Here is a 15,429-nt window from a genome sequence, read left to right on the forward strand (position 1 = left end):
ATCATGTCTGACGACGAGTACGACAACAAAGAGCAGGAGGCCCGCGACAGGGCTGACAGGGAACGCGAACAAAAAGAACAGGCAGGTATGGTTACTGTCACACACGACAGGCCGCGCCATCTGACGCAGATGGACAGCCCTGCCGTACAGATGGGCTCAAGAGCTCGGCGAAGTCGATATCACCGTTCCCGTGCCCAAGGGAACACGTGGAAGAGACCTTCTAGTAGCTATACAAAAGACAAAGCTTAGCGTAGGTCTCAAGGGAAAGGAACCCATTATTGCAGGCGATTTGTGCAAGGAGATCAAGGTTGAAGAAAGTACCTGGACCTTGGGTAGATACAACACTGACCTGCTCCCCCGCCCCTGCCGTACTTATTACATTTCAGAAGATCAGCAATCGGTGCTTATTCATCTCGAGAAAGTCAACAAACAGGAGTGGTGGGAGAACGTCCTCCAACATCACCCCAAGATCGACACCCGCAAGATTCAGCCCGAGAACAGCAAATTAAGCGACTTGGATGGAGAAACTAGGTAGGAATGAGCCCGATGCGCGTAATGTGATACTGATTTTGTTGCAGGGGTTTGGTCGAGAAGATGATGGTGAATTCCCGTTTCTCACTACTCCGCAATTATTCTGACGCACACCATCCTCAAGTTTGACAACCAGCAAAGGGTATGTGTATAAATATAGATCCTTTCCTTTCGCGCTTCTTTACCCGGTCTTTGTGTTTATAGCATCTGGGAAAGCCAACCTCTGACGAACTCAAGAAGATGGAGGTGCGTTTCAGTATTGCTCGGGCGTGGAACAATAATCATACCGTGACGTGATTAGGCCCTCAAGAAATTCCAGGCTGCTCACCCAGAGTTGGACTTCTCGAAAGCCAAGATCTCTTAGGAAGAGTTCTTGATAAACATTTTGGAAACTGCAGTCCGGAGAATGCGTGTAAGATATACACAATTATAACAATTCAAGCCTGTGTTGTGTCTGTCCAAACCCACACGCGTCCCTTGTTGTCTAATATACCAAGCAGTAGTCCGTAGAACCCCAGAACGCTGGCTTGTAGATTGTCTGTAACGTTCGGCACTGTGATCTCCGTCCCCTTCAGAAGCGGTTTCTCGACATTCGTTGTAAGAACGACCGGTACATCTTCATCGCCATCGTCGTCCAGGTGTAACTTACTGCTCAAGCTTGTGACTAAATCTTGGTCTAGGGGGAAACTGGGTGGTGCTCGGGGCTCGAAGTCGCTGACGTTATGGAGGCACACGCGGTCTGGAAGTGTGACGACGATCACATAGTCATTAGTGTGTGCCTGGGCAATGTGTAAATGCCTTGTAGATTGCGAGATCGGGACCACCGATAAAAGCTTGAAAGATGCTACAGCACGAATCACTTGAGAGAGCTTCATGTAGACGCGTAGATGGGCTTACAACTCTCTTGATAGTCCTGCGCGAGGCGTGAATGAACAAACGAAGCTGAAGGCCGTGATTATACTAACCGAAGCACAACCTCGCATAACTTTGGACGGCTTTGGCCGAGTTGCAGGAAAAAAACGATCGAAACCGAGCCAGCGCCATATCCCAATTGTACCGTCCTCGTAATACAAGTCATTCTGATCACCGTTACGGCGCATAAGAGCCGGCGCGCTAGACGTAGCGAGTACATCCAGCCCCAGCCTGATACAACCATTAATTTATTGACCGTCAAAAGGGGGTCAGTGAATACGCAAGGCACCTACCAGTTCACCGATAAGATTCTAGCCTTGTGTATTCGTGTCGAACTGAACAGAGCCTTATCCTCGCGAGCCATGTGGTCAAAAGACATCCGAGGCAATCTCCATATCTTGACTGCTCTGTCCATCTATGGGAAAGGGCAGTGTAAGAGATTCAAACATTAACCCCAACCACGAAGACGCACTCCGCAAGTTGCAATCAGTGGATGTGTAGGATGAAATGCCTATAAGTAAAATAAGAGCGCGCCCAACCGTGGCCCCACGCTACGTACCGCACCAAGAACGGCGGCTTCATGACCCCCAGACGGCCCTCCGCACAAGACGACTAGGCAGCGGCCAATTCCAATCCCTTCAGGTTCGCTGGATTGAAAGCCATGTGGCGCTCCACCAAGGCTGGGTGCTGTGGAGGGAGGCCAATGAGGGTTGTTGGGTTTGTCCCGTGGAGGCATAGTAAGATCATATATCCTTGCAGAGAAGTCTCTCGAGCAAGTGCAGACAAGGTAAGGGAAGGACGGATGCACGACAATCGATGTGATTTCCTGGTTCTTTTCGTCAGCCTGGGGCAAGGTACATCTCGTCACGTAGGACATCTTACGCCACCATGCCCTCTCAACTGGCCAATTATTTGCTTGTTTTTCGCGTTGAGTACATAAAGCATGCTTCCCCTCGAACAGACGATCAAAGGTTCCAAGGGTTTCTCGTTCGATAGAGCCCATGCAACAGCACGGAGCTCGCCCTGTTGACCGGAGTCATAAGTAGGTGAAGACCGACGTGTCGCGAAATGCGAACAGGGGTTTTATCATCGGAGATCCGTAAACAAAACCCCCCTGGAGAACCCCTTGAAGTGAAGACAGCCAATGCGTTTGTACCACCGACGACGATAGCTCCAAGAAAGTGGTCGATCATCAACTTCCAGCCTTCGCGTATATCGGGTTTGTTCATGTCTCCGGACCACAAGCTCTCCAGGGATTGATAGTCCCAGGGGAATAATGCCATCGAGTGACATGTACCAAGAAACTGGAGCTGAAGATGGTCCAGAGTAAGACGAGGTTAGGTGACCTGGAGTAGCACGAACGTCCACAGTGCTGTTGAGCCTCATGTTTGGACTGTATGATTTACTAGATGCTTGGTGTGTCCGTGTCTGCATGGCTAGTGACAGACAACTTGGTGTCGATGACCAGAAAAGGGAAGTCGGGAACAAACCTGCGACTTGCTCCTGCATTCGATACCTTCTGACTGCAGTCAGTCAACGTCGCTAAACGATACCCTCGATGGCAGATGTACCATCAAGTCCTGCAGATAATTTCTATGAACCCAAATCCCCGATTCGTAATGCAACCACGGTAGCATACCAGGCAGCCGCTGTCGGTGCACTTGTCAGCGTTCTGCAGAACGCTCTGTCATCTCACAAGGCTGGTGCACTGGGTGTCCTCACCCGGACTGGGGGAACCATCGGCATGTTCAGTGAGCATCCTTTCCGCCATTTCTTCTCTCACCCATGCTTATTACCTTGCGAAGCTGCAATGGGTACCATATTTGCATTCACAGAGGCAACCGTGGCCAACGAGCGGCAGAAGGACGATGCTTTCAATGGAGTCGTTGGTGGTTGTGCTGCTGGCTTTTTGGCGGGTATACGGAGTACGGTCACTTCACATTCTACCCAATTTACTTCTCTAACATTGGCGGCAGCACGTTCCCTTCCGATGGCTCTTGGCTCTTGCGCCGTGGCCGGCGCTGCTATGGGTACCTTCGACTATGCTGGGCAGCTCGCTGGTGAACGCAAGCAAGTTAGGGAGGAAAAACAGAAACGGTTCTTCAAATCTCTACCAATCTCCCTCCAGCGTAACCCCCCGTCTGAGTGAACCAGCTATACTTATACTTGGAAAGTACATTTATACTCGACCCAAAATTAACAATTAGTGAGAGGCGTGTTCTACAATAACTCGCGTTGCGTTTGTAACAGCAAAATGCACGGTGTCGCGTTATGATCTGTGGGTAAGATCACGAGTTGTCCCTTCTCGCAGCCAGTCCAGCCATAAGCTCCTCGATACGAGCATAGACCGCCTCTTTGTGCGCTGCATAATATTCAGGCCAGGATTTGGCTGTTTTACAGGGTCGCTGTGATAGAACTTCGTAAAGCAAGTTTCAAGTTTTGAGAGAAACTTTAACTCACTTGTCCTGCCAGCGCTTGCCAAACACGCTCGTCATCGTCATCATCTCCTCCACCCAAAGCAAAGAAGGAGCATATATTATCAAAGTCATCCTTCTCTGGATCTTGGTCTGAGTCCACCGTTGGCGGCAACGGATCATCCTGGGTGATCATCGAGGGGCTTGAACTCATCCTACGTCTCTTATACGGCACGGCGTCAGAAGGCACACGATTACCACTGGTACCTTCGAAAGAACGAGGCTGATCATCGTCTGTTGTGCCCTTGCGCTTAGCGATGCTTGCCCTCTTTCGAATATGTTCCAGTTTGGTCTTAAGTTTTTGGGAAATATGGTTTTGCCATGAGGCACTAGTGTGGTGAGGCATCTGCAAAAGGTATGCGTCAATAACCAACTCCCCTTGTATGACCATACGCGTACCTTTTCGCACAACCTCTGTATCAGTGCATGGGTGGGCATTGACGGATCCCAACCAAGATGGTATTGCGCAAACTGACAAAAGTACTCATTCTCCTCCGCTGTAAAGTAGTATTTCCCCCCGGACATACGTTGGCAAGTTCCTGGCGGCGGCGGAGTCTTCCCACGCGTAGAACGTTGTTGTAAATCATCATCTTCCAGCAGTATCTTCGATGGACTGTCCAGCTTTTCTGTTTTGACTACCGAAGCCCTAGGTTTTTTATTAGACTTGTCGGCTGACTTCTCCCATTTGACTTCGGAAAAGGCTCCAGGTCGGCCGCGCCTAACATAGCGGATACTCGTTTCAGCTTCCAGGGCGTAAGGTGTTTCATCCAGGATAGCGTTTTCATCTATACAGTCAGTTACGAAAGCACTCTGTATAGGAATCTTCCCGAGGGAAGTAGCTTCCTTGAGCACCCAATCGTACGACTTCGCCCGAGTGGAGGCGATGACGTAGTCGGCATCAGGAATGTTGTTGACAATCCTGCCTTTGTGTTTCTAATCGGAGAGAATAAGCTACCAGCCTACCCCATCACGTGGAAGAATATGTACCTTAATATTTGAAACTACATTATGGCGTCTATGAAGGTCAACTTGAACATAGAAGTTCACGGATTCCCCTCCAGATGAGAAAGTTTCACAAGGATTTCTGCGATCTATAACAATTCTTGCAGGTTCCGGGGGAGTGGAGGGATAGGATGGTTGCACAGGAGTGTCCTGTAAATTCGGCGACGCGTCGGTGTGGGGCTCAGCTTCATCAGAGTTCAAGGGCGCGGCAGCCATTCTTCTTCTCTTGGTTATCGATGGGGGAGGTAGGGCCGCCTTGATGGTCGCAGCGTGCTTGCGAGACACATGTGATGAAGGGGGCTCGGTGGACAATTGACGAGGCGATAAATGAAGGGGGGCATCTCGAACGAACGGAGGATGGCTATTGGTCACATCCATACCTAGGGAGGAGCTATGCTCATCATCATTTGCACTGTGATCATGCGATGGCAAGACTTCGGACCCATTGGTAACTGTATGCTCGGCTGCGATCTGGGAGTGAGAAGGTGGAAACAATGGGACACCTGAAGTTGGCTGAGAGGAAAGTGGAAACGACGGAGTGCTTAGAGTTGGCTGAGAAGGATGTGTTGGTCGGAGGATGTTAGAGTACATTTGAGATTCAGGCGTATCTCCGCCCCAGCGAGGAGCCTGGTTGGCGGTAGCCCCACTGCGGGCCACAACCTCCAACATCGTCATGAACGCGGTGTAAAATGACGGTGCAGAAAGTGTCATGGCCTGCTGAAATGCGGAAGGGGGTGGGATGAGAGAGCCGTAAGAGTTTGGTATCGGTGATACATGGGGTTGCGTCTGAGCGGTTACAAATGGGAAGGATGCGCCAGTCTGCGTTTGGTATAGTGAGAAAGGAGACTGATCTTGACTCGAAGGAGGGACTTCTAATGCCGAAGGGCTGGTATATGTAGTTACGGATGGTGGGGCTGTTGCTGCACAAGACGTGGACGACTGCCAAGCCCCAGCAGTGGTGCGTGGGGGCAAGTTTGTAACTTCAGGGCTCGGCATCGAGGAGTCGACAGGTGTGATTCTTGGTGTAGGCAATGGACTTCTTGGTCCAACAGATCAGCGACGTGCGGCAAGGAAGTAACTAGTCACTGACTTGCTAATCAGGTCTTCTACCGGTTCCTCGTCCACAGTGACACCGTCTATCCTGACAGGTAGTCCATCATCCACAGCCCGCATACCGCCCCACCCGTCCGCTTGAAGTAATGGGTGACCATTGCTTATGGATAGTTTGACCCACTCGCGGTGAAGAACGACTTTTGAGAGATCCTTTCCCCACATTCGAATAAGACGTCGTCCACATTCTGTCGAAGGGTCAACAAGTATGATATCTGCGTCTTTTGTATTACTGATGACTGTGGCACCCGCACTCTACGTTAAAATGGGTGGTTTTAATGAGCTGCGTGCACCATAGCAAAGTGGGCTGACCTTCAGGGTTCGCACCAGCCTCGGACGACCTTCGAGTTCAACCGCTTGCACGTTCACCTTGCAAGCGTTTCCATGCGCATCTACGAAAATTGGGTTTGGCTGACCGCCAGAATCTTGCGACAATGGTACTGAAAGTTCCATGCAACTACTGCCTTGAACATGAGCCAGCCGGTTAACAGCATGACGCCTACATGACACATCTCCATCGTCACGTGACATGCATGGTTGGCGTGCTATATTGTTCCGCAATCGATGCTCGGGCATGTTTTTCTCATGCATGCTGTGCATACTTTGACGTAGAATACTTGAGCTATTCAAGTAGTGTAGCGAGTCAAACCCGAACTCAAATTCGATACAGCTCGCCAACGTAGCGGCAGTTTACATGCTCCAAGCCAGAGGAAGCCTTTCTCCAGAAGGATGCATAGCCATAAAGGTTTTTATCGTATGTACGGCATAACAAGAGTGGCAGTGTAACATAGCAACGCAAAGAAAATATCCAACACTCTTCACCGGTAGCTGCAAGGCATCGTTATCAGTGGAGCGGAGAAATCGAAGCATTGCACACGCATACCTCTTTTGTCTGCGAGCGCGTGCACCGTGACCGCCAAACTTCTTGGGTTCCATCCGTCTAGGATCCGCAATGAGGAGCGTCCGGTCATACGCGATCAACTTCTTCTTCAACTCCATCGCGCTGTAAGCGTCGACGTATTTGGAGTAGTAAGCAACGACGGCTTTTGCAATCGCTTGGCGGATAGCATAAATCTGCGAGGTGTGACCTCCTCCCTTTACGCGGACGCGGATGTCCAGAAGTGAGAAAGACTCCTCGCCAACAACAAGAACAGGTTCATATATCTTGAAGCGGAGGATCTCTGGTCGGACGAGGTTGATGGGTGAGCCGTTAATGCGGATGAGTCCACGGCCCTCCTTAGCATGGGCTACCGCAGTTGCGGTCTAAGAAAGAGTTATTGCATATCGGACGCATGTCGAATATCGAACGTGCCTTCTTTTTACCGAACGTCTGGACAGCTTTGGTTGACATTTTGCGGATGAAAACGAAATGGTCGAGCGAGTTCGACTAGAATCGTGACAGATTAGTTTTGGGTCACCAGAAGCTTTCATGGGTCATCCAAGTCCACACAGACGCATCCAGCTCGTTCCCATCAAATCCAACCAAAATCATCATGCCTCCCCTTCCAGGAACTCAAAGAAACAACTTGGACACTTCCGTAGACCACACTTACCCTCAGTAAACCTTGAAGAGAGTCGGGATGGCGGGTACTTGGTGTGTGTCGCCTTAGGATGGAGTTCAGTCAATTTTCCCACGACCATATATGGGTCAACCAGCGGCCGATTGATTGATTACAGATACTCAGGCAGTGGGAGTAATACAGCACTAGTATTCACAGGCAGCTCGCTGAATGATAGTACTGGAGTACACGCACATGGACTACAGTCAATTTTCTTCATCCTATCATTATCAGCTATCCGGTCTATCGGTCCTCGTCCATGTACTTTTAGTCTTCTCAGCGTCTTGAGTTTTTCGCCTTTCAAGGGGGCCCAGTTTTGTCGTTTCTCGCATTTCGGCTACCAATCTGTATTTCTACCAGGTTCACTTTTCCTTCGTAGCGCTGCCCTAGTCGCCGTCCCTTTCTGTACCTGTCCGAGTCGGCGTGCTTACTCACGCTCCAAACCTTATCTGACAGTGTCCTGTCTTTGCCTCGAGTGCTTCGACCCATTAGTATGCATGTTCTTGGATCACCCCACGACACAGGGAGTCGGGAGCGATAGGAGCGACAGACCTGCATTATCTTTAGACTTGATCTAACCATCGTTGCACGCAGAGAGGAGGATACAGGCGGTGGGGGCCCATCTGCATCAACGAGAGACATCGTCTCTCTGTAACTCAATTAATACGACGGTCCATGTGGTGGGCTGCACGTCCACGTGATGAACGCGTCCCACGCAATGGTGCGCACGCGGCTGCTGCCTTGACTCATCGGGTCGGTCTAAGGCCGAGGTCCGCTATCAGTCCTCAAGCTCAAGTTTAAGCTATCCGACCTCCTTCGCCGCTTTCTTTGCTTAACCATGTCTCAGACAGAAGATCCCCAACAAGAGTACTCTATGTCTGGCCCACTTCTGGTTTCAAAACTGGAAGAAGCCGGCATACACGCTAACGATATCAAGAAACTTGCAGACGCTGGCCTCAATACTGTTGAAGCCGTAGCATTCACACCAAAGAAGAACTTACTCGCCATCAAAGGCATCTCAGAAGCCAAGGCCGACAAGATCCTTACCGAAGGTCGGGATCTTGCAAATACACCTCTGGCACGGCGTCCGTGAATAACTCCTCATCTGTTTAGCACATAAAATTGTTCCCCTTGGATTTCAGAGTGCTACGGAAGTTCATGCGCGCCGCTCTGAGCTTGTTCACATCACTACTGGTTCGAAGCAACTCGACGCATTGCTAGGAGGTGAGTGTTGGCGCATTCCCCCCGTCAACTCGTGATAGTGAGCGCATGTAGGTGGCATGGAGACAGGTGCCATCACAGAATTGTTTGGCGAATTTAGAACCGGAAAGTCTCAGTTGTGCCACACGCTCTCGGTGACGTGTCAACTACCCGTTAGTATGGGTGGCGGGGAAGGCAAATGCTTGTATATCGATACCGAGGGCACCTTCCGGCCTGCCCGACTACTTGCCGTTGCAGAGAGGTATGGCCTCAATGGGGAGGAAGTTCTTGATAACGTTGCATATGCGCGAGCCTACAACGCAGACCACCAAAATAGCCTGTTAATAAGTGCGAGTGCTCTCATGGCAGAGTCGAGGTACAGAACCATTGCACGTGCGTTGGGGTCGCAAGTTGATGATGGCGACTAGGTTTTGCCTCCTCATCGTGGATTCGTGCACTGCTTTATACCGAACAGATTTTAGTGGCCGGAGCGAGCTATCTGCCCGTCAGAATCACCTGGGAAAGTTCCTACGCACTCTTCAGCGTTTGGCGGACGAGGTACGAATCCGTGGTTATTGCTTGAGTGGGACTCTCTGAGAACTTCAGCAGTTTGGCGTCGCTGTTGTCGTGACGAATCAGGTCATGTCTAACCCGGACGCATCTGCTGGCCCAGTATGCTGCAAACGAGAAGAAACCCATAGGCGGGAATATAATGGCCCATGCCACTACTACACGGTCGGTCCTTTCAACATGTAGGCGAAATAAAGCTCGCATATTAATTCTCTTCATCCAGCTTGCAGCTTAAGAAAGGCCGCGGAAACACGCGAATATGTAAAATATATGATTCACCGTGCCTTCCTGAGATGGAGACACAATTTGCTATTCTTCCTAGTGGTATCGGAGACCCCGAAGAGGAATCGTGACGACTCTTGATTATTCCATTTGTCTCGTAGATATGATCGATGCCCTGCCTTCGCACTAGCACTGTTTTCCTGTAAGTTCCACGATGAATGTACTCATATTGCAAAAAGCGTAGCGAAGATAAATCTCGTCAAGGAATGGAGTACAACCAGTTGAGTGGTGATTGAGCCGTTAAGGCTATGAATATACATAAAATAACGCTACACAGGGAACCATGCGCTTTATCGCTACGCCAACAAACGCGTTAGGATGTTTGCGCGAGTCTTACTGATCTGCTCCCTCAATTTATTAACAGTCCGTCGGACTGACATCGGCTATGTCAGCGAGGAGGTATGCCACGTCGCCCTTGGAATCCGAGTACTGCTTCTCCACATTGTATGGTGATAAAATGTCATTGACCTGCCGCAGCACACCGGGTTGGTTGTTGTGTACGTGACAAACACGGACGTGGTCGCCTTGCTCAGCGGTTATAGCAGCGAAGGTCAACCTCCGGGAAGTTGACAGCTCCTACGGTTGAACCATAGTTCAGATACCGTGCCAACGCTTGGGAAACCTCTTCTCCGATCATTCCGCTGAGCTTCTTCTGTCGAGCCACCGATGTGAGGACTAAGTATGACGTTCGGGAGGCTGCGGAGAGTACTAGACCAAGAATTAATGCTGTCGTCGAAAGTCGCACCATTGGACGCCGGTTCGGCCGGGAATACATCTAGTGCAGCACCTGCGAGATGTTTTGACTGTAGGGCCTCTATTAAGGCTGGAATGTCCACCACGCGCCCGCGCGCGTTGTTGATAAGATATGATCCCTCCTTCATCTGCTCGAGCTCCGTTTTCGAGATCATGTTAACAGTCTCCGGCAGTTCCGGTACGTGGAGTGTCACGAAGTCGGCTTCGGCGAGAAGCGCTTGAAGAGGGTCGACCTGTCGAGCTGACCCGAGAGGCATCAAATTGATCACGTCGTAGAAGATGACACGCATCCCAAGGGCCTCTGCAAGGACAGACAGCTGAGAACCAATATGGCCATAGCCCACAATCCCAAGGGTCTTCCCACGAACTTCCCAGCAACCCTTGGATTGCTTGTTCCAGATACCTGCCCGCAGTTCAAACGAACGTTGGAACAGCTGCCGGGACAAAGCGATGATCTCGGCAATGACCAATTCCGCAACGGAGCGGGAATTCGAGAATGGCGAGTTGAAGACCGGAATGCCAGCCTTTGCCGCAGTGGCGAGGTCGACCTGGTTGGTACCGATGCAGAAGCAGCCAATGACAAGTAACTGAGAAAGGTACGGTCAGGAGGGATTTTTCCAAATGGTTGTACGGGCATACCTTTGACGCAGCCTTGATTACACGCTCGGTGATTCTCGTCTTGCTGCGGATGCCAATAGCATGATAATGTGGGATTTTTTCCACGAGTTCGTCCTCTGACAATGCTTTGGTATAATGGTCTACTGTGAACCCCTGTGCCCGGAGATACGAAACAGCCTCTTGGCTAATATTTTCCAGGAGGAGGAGTCTCAAGCCCTCGTTGTCGACTGGATGCAAAACTTTGGGCTGGCGAATTACCCCGAAGGATGCATGAGACTCCCTGTGCCTTAGCCTGTCGTGCAGGGTCTGGGTAGGAGGAGAAATCGACGTAGCGACGACTCGAGGAGACTTTTGGGGGATGGCGATGGGCTGGGGTGCCATGGTGGGCGTTTGGAAGTATACAAGGTGGTTCATAGCTGTCGCTATGCTTTTATGTAACCGGGTCTGTCTGACTGCTATTGACGAACGAGCACGCAACCTTCGTCCGAAATCAATTTGGCATTCCCGATAAGGAAAGAGACATTGATTGATTGACTCCGAACGAGCCGGGTTAATATGCCAAACGACAAGTGGATTGGCATCCTTTCCCTATGACCCTCTTCCTTCTCGACCATGGCGCGGGCAATGTCCAGAGCCTCGCTAACTCGATAAAACGGCTAGGCTATCCGTTTTCGTGGATATCCACTCCAGAGGACTTCCAAAAGGCAACCGTGAGCAAGCTTCTCTCTCATTATCACAGGCTCGTCTCATATTTCTCATAGGTTCTCATCTTCCCAGGGCAGGGTGCATTCCATACTGCAATAGAATGTTTGACAGCCCGTGGCTTGCTGCATCCACTCTTGGACTACATCAACTCCGGAAAGCCGTATTTCGGTATTTGCATCGGCATGCAGGTCCTATTCGCATCGTCCGCCGAATCCCCGTCCGTGCGCGGCTTAGGCATCATACCGTGTGATATCGTTCGCTTTGATGATACAGACAAGGCGGTCCCTCACATGGGATGGAACACTATCGAATGCCTTGACCCCTCATCAGATCCACAGTCCACTGAAGGACTCTCGGCAACATCGCACTATTATTTCGTTCATTCTTATTGCGCTATTTACGACCCAGAAAGGAATCCCGTGGCTGCAGAGTGGGCCCACTCAACCACACAGTACGGGAACGATGTCTTTGTATCGACCGTCCGAAAGGGGAATGTCTTCGGAGCGCAGTTTCATCCCGAAAAGTCCGGAGCTGCAGGGCTGGCCAATCTGGATGCTTGGATAAAACAGTCTTTGGCTGGACGCGTCCCTACTGCAACTGTGACTCGTGTACCCAGACTCCCAAAGCCAGCAGACGGCTTCACGAAGCGAATTATCGCTTGCATGGATGTCCGTGCAAACGATGAAGGTGACCTAGTTGTTACCAAAGGAGATCAGTATGACGTACGTGAAAAGGCTGCACCCAACTCCTCGACAGTCGACGCCGCTGGCGCCGTTCGAAACCTTGGGAAGCCCGTTGCACTTGCTTCAAAATACTTTGAATCAGGGGCAGATGAGCTCTGCCTCTTAAACATCACCTCGTTCCGGAACTCTCCCTTGCATGATCAGCCGATGTTAGCCGTCGTCCGGGCCGCAGCGGAACGTGTCTTCGTCCCGCTCACAATTGGCGGAGGAATCAAGGATGCTGTTGACCCTGACGGCACGAAACGTCCCGCCGTCGAGGTCGCAGGTGCTTATTTCCGCGTGGGTGCTGACAAAGTCAGCATAGGGTCCGAGGCTGTTTATGCGGTCGAGAAACTACGGGCTGCCGGGTCCGGAGACGGTACAAGTGCAATAGAGACAATATCAAAGATGTATGGCAGGCAGGCTGTTGTCGTTTCCGTTGACCCCCGGCGGGTATATGTCGACCCATCCACCTATGATGGACCTTACAAGGACGAACTAGTTTTCGGGAAGGATGATGGTCCAATGGCTGAACGAGGCAAGGCATGGTGGTACCAGTGCACCGTTTCGGGAGGTCGCGAAACGCGGCCGGTGTCGGCTGTAGAATTGGCCAGAGGCGCGGAGATGCTCGGGGCAGGGGAGATATTGCTAAACAGTATCGACCGAGACGGGACAGGCCTCGGCTTCGACCACGACTTGATTGGAATGATAAAGCGTGCCGTCACCATACCTGTGGTGGCGAGCAGTGGCGCAGGCACGACGAAGCACTTTGTGGACGTCTTCAGGGAGACGAACGTAGAATCAGCTTTGGCTGCCGGGATATTCCATCGAGACGAAGTTAGCATTAGGGATGTCAAGGCCGCGCTACAATGCGAGGGATTTAATACCCGGATTACTTGACAAGCACATCTATTTATAAATGAATGAAGTAGGTGTGTAGAACAGGCACCAATGCAACTAAACACTCCGGTGTTCGCGAACTTTCATTTCATGCTCTTAGGCAAGCTCTCAACATCAGCTCACAGAGAGTGAGCACGTAATACAGTACTGGATAAATTGTCACGATCTTTAACCTACATACGTCTCAAAGGAGACGGGTATGCCTAGATAATGGAACACCGAGATGGATACAAAGAGCATGTTGTTAGCTTCAATAAAGGAAGAAGACAGGGGAAGATAAGGTCAAAGCAAAAAGAAGACGAAATTCAGACCTGGAACAGGAAAAAGGTACAAGAAAATACGACCAAAACAAAGGAAAGATGGGAAAACATCCATCATTTCGGGCCCCTGACGACATCCTTGACCTTCTTCAGAAGGCTGGTCTTCCGGCCGAGATTGGCACCCCCGTTCCCTGGAGAACCGGGGGTAGCGTCAAAGTAACCATACCTATCCTCGCCAGAAGATGGGCGGTTAGCAGTAGGTGTACGAGGTGTGGCAGGGAGTCGCTTCTCTCTTCGTGGATCATCGACATAAACGAATGCTTCAGATGCATCCGAGAGCGGCGACGTGTTCTCATTCGTATACCCGCGGCGGTCATTGCGCTCACCGCTGCCCGGTGCCAGCCGTCCCAGGAAGGAGTTTTGGGAACGATGAGTGGGGCGGGTAGTGCCTTGAGGGTCTCTTCCGGTAGGAGAGGGAGGGTCAGCCGCTGGGCCATCCGCGGGGATATTCGGGTTCTCCCGTAACTTGCGGAAGCGCTGCATAAGTGATTTGGTGCGCTTGGGCTGACCGGAGGGGGAGATCATTCCACCCTCGGCGTCGGAATGGTACGCTTCTGGTACGAGGATGGGTTGTGGTGGGGGCAGGACACCACGCTTGGCACGACGATCGGAGCGATCTTTATCTCGTGATTGCGTCTGCCTCGTGTCATCGTCTAGGTATTCCCTGTACACTTCGCGAAGATCACGACCGTCCTTTGAGCGTCGGCCTATGGAATGCTGTGGAGTAGCGTTGCGAGAAAATTGGCCCTCACGACCACCATAGATGGAACTGGCGGGTGTCCCCCCGTCGCGGCGTGTAGCACCACCACCGGCGAAAAATTCTTCGTAAGGTTCGGGTTCGTGGATGCCCCAAGCTTCTGCGATTGCATCGACCTTTTTCTTGGGGGCATCGAAGATGGGAGTAAACCCTCCGTTATAAGCATCTGGGGATGGGTACGGGCCGCCGGAAGCCAACGCATATTGCTCTGCAGGGTTGCTGCCCCAAGCGAGCATAGGGGCCTTCGCACGATGACGATTGCGAGAAGGAGCACAAGCATCGAAGGGGCCGTCATGGTGGAACACTGACAAAGTAATGCATTAGTGGGGAGGTAACGAGGTGGACAAGAAGATATACGTACTCGGACCGACGCCGGTAAAATCGAGTCTGTCTATGACATCGGCATGTATCGAACCTTTCTTGCCGTGAGGCTTTGGTTTGGGCTTTTCCATGATGTTTGGAGCGCGAAGAGCCTGAATCCTGTGATTGGGAGCGACGGCCGCGAGCTGAGGGGCGGGTAGCGTTGGCGGACGAACTGCTAGGGGAGGAAGGGCTTGAGAGGAGATGAGAAAAAAAAGGACAGTAGGACATACGGAACGACAGTCTGACTTCTTCCTGTCCTTGAGCGGGATGGTTGATCAGAATATTGGCGGTATTGGACTGTGTCCCTGAGGGCGTCTGCCATGTGATCGCGGTGATGGGTGGGCTTTTGGGGAGGAAGGACTTTGGGGTTGTAGTGGGGGTGTTTCTGGGGGGGATCTGGAGGGAGACGGGGGACGGGCTTTGAGGCGGGGTAGATTGGGTCAGAGAAAGGGTCAGAGTAGGACCTGTGGCGGGACCTGTGAGGTGGATGGACAACTTTTGACGGCTTGTTTCCGGATGGAACTGGCTGTCTTGACATCGTCTTCTTCCCACGCAAACAACGGCACCAGAGTACGGGCAAGAGTGTCACCAAACCAGCACAACACAACTCGTTTGGATGTCGTCCGTCTTCAACCGTGCATGTCGCCCGAA

The 15,429-nt window shown here is 51.4% G+C and overlaps 9 protein-coding genes across 9 annotated transcripts; 4 read left to right on the forward strand and 5 right to left on the reverse strand.

Annotated features, from left to right (window-relative positions):
* Window positions 1–3: 3 nt before the first annotated feature.
* F5J12DRAFT_720204 (nuclear movement protein nudC) lies at window positions 4–895 on the forward strand (the record flags this gene model as incomplete). Its single annotated transcript, XM_051741224.1, has 7 exons — window positions 4–85; window positions 138–332; window positions 387–531; window positions 579–600; window positions 656–673; window positions 736–777; window positions 833–895. The coding sequence occupies 7 exons, from the start codon at window positions 4–6 to the stop codon at window positions 893–895; spliced, it is 567 nt and encodes a 188-aa protein (XP_051600531.1).
* Window positions 896–968: 73 nt separating this feature from the next.
* On the reverse strand, window positions 969–2,726 carry F5J12DRAFT_892225 (WD40-repeat-containing domain protein; the record flags this gene model as incomplete). The annotated part of the gene is made up of 8 exons (XM_051747557.1): window positions 969–1,375; window positions 1,429–1,444; window positions 1,497–1,674; window positions 1,737–1,858; window positions 1,916–1,954; window positions 2,003–2,269; window positions 2,326–2,466; window positions 2,520–2,726. 8 exons carry the CDS (start codon window positions 2,724–2,726, stop codon window positions 969–971), a joined length of 1,377 nt encoding a protein of 458 aa, XP_051600532.1.
* A 275-nt stretch (window positions 2,727–3,001) lies between these two features.
* Window positions 3,002–3,592, forward strand: F5J12DRAFT_905303 (uncharacterized protein; the record flags this gene model as incomplete). The annotated part of the gene is made up of 3 exons (XM_051748644.1): window positions 3,002–3,194; window positions 3,249–3,368; window positions 3,420–3,592. The coding sequence occupies 3 exons, from the start codon at window positions 3,002–3,004 to the stop codon at window positions 3,590–3,592; spliced, it is 486 nt and encodes a 161-aa protein (XP_051600533.1).
* On the reverse strand, window positions 3,420–6,531 carry F5J12DRAFT_69100 (uncharacterized protein). The gene is made up of 6 exons (XM_051740383.1): window positions 6,342–6,531; window positions 6,010–6,284; window positions 4,905–5,958; window positions 4,317–4,850; window positions 3,904–4,263; window positions 3,420–3,848 (listed from the first exon to the last, which is right to left on the reverse strand). The coding sequence occupies exons 1-6, from the start codon at window positions 6,480–6,482 to the stop codon at window positions 3,732–3,734; spliced, it is 2,481 nt and encodes an 826-aa protein (XP_051600534.1). The 5' UTR covers window positions 6,483–6,531; the 3' UTR covers window positions 3,420–3,731.
* A 53-nt stretch (window positions 6,532–6,584) lies between these two features.
* F5J12DRAFT_827483 (ribosomal protein S9) lies at window positions 6,585–7,617 on the reverse strand. The gene is made up of 3 exons (XM_051745560.1): window positions 7,342–7,617; window positions 6,913–7,292; window positions 6,585–6,857 (listed from the first exon to the last, which is right to left on the reverse strand). Exons 1-3 carry the CDS (start codon window positions 7,378–7,380, stop codon window positions 6,848–6,850), a joined length of 429 nt encoding a protein of 142 aa, XP_051600535.1. The 5' UTR covers window positions 7,381–7,617; the 3' UTR covers window positions 6,585–6,847.
* Window positions 7,618–7,995: 378 nt separating this feature from the next.
* Window positions 7,996–9,802, forward strand: F5J12DRAFT_827490 (Rad51-domain-containing protein). Its single transcript, XM_051745561.1, is given in 7 exon segments — window positions 7,996–8,640; window positions 8,702–8,812; window positions 8,864–9,164; window positions 9,217–9,346; window positions 9,398–9,460; window positions 9,480–9,523; window positions 9,582–9,802. 7 exon segments carry the CDS (start codon window positions 8,427–8,429, stop codon window positions 9,709–9,711), a joined length of 993 nt encoding a protein of 330 aa, XP_051600536.1. The 5' UTR covers window positions 7,996–8,426; the 3' UTR covers window positions 9,712–9,802.
* On the reverse strand, window positions 9,803–11,490 carry F5J12DRAFT_827493 (uncharacterized protein). The gene is made up of 4 exons (XM_051745562.1): window positions 11,033–11,490; window positions 10,305–10,980; window positions 10,197–10,267; window positions 9,803–10,168 (listed from the first exon to the last, which is right to left on the reverse strand). Exons 1-4 carry the CDS (start codon window positions 11,423–11,425, stop codon window positions 9,998–10,000), a joined length of 1,311 nt encoding a protein of 436 aa, XP_051600537.1. The 5' UTR covers window positions 11,426–11,490; the 3' UTR covers window positions 9,803–9,997.
* Window positions 11,491–11,506: 16 nt separating this feature from the next.
* Window positions 11,507–13,439, forward strand: F5J12DRAFT_827495 (uncharacterized protein). The gene is made up of 2 exons (XM_051745563.1): window positions 11,507–11,721; window positions 11,773–13,439. Exons 1-2 carry the CDS (start codon window positions 11,602–11,604, stop codon window positions 13,336–13,338), a joined length of 1,686 nt encoding a protein of 561 aa, XP_051600538.1. The 5' UTR covers window positions 11,507–11,601; the 3' UTR covers window positions 13,339–13,439.
* Window positions 13,440–15,426, reverse strand: F5J12DRAFT_827497 (uncharacterized protein). The gene is made up of 3 exons (XM_051745564.1): window positions 15,009–15,426; window positions 14,777–14,895; window positions 13,440–14,719 (listed from the first exon to the last, which is right to left on the reverse strand). The coding sequence occupies exons 1-3, from the start codon at window positions 15,314–15,316 to the stop codon at window positions 13,713–13,715; spliced, it is 1,434 nt and encodes a 477-aa protein (XP_051600539.1). The 5' UTR covers window positions 15,317–15,426; the 3' UTR covers window positions 13,440–13,712.
* Window positions 15,427–15,429: the final 3 nt, after the last annotated feature.

The sequence above is a fragment of the Pisolithus orientalis genome (assembly GCF_024613125.1).
Source record: "Pisolithus orientalis strain OTSU chromosome Unknown F5J12scaffold_12, whole genome shotgun sequence".
Taxonomy (NCBI): domain Eukaryota; kingdom Fungi; phylum Basidiomycota; class Agaricomycetes; order Boletales; family Pisolithaceae; genus Pisolithus; species Pisolithus orientalis.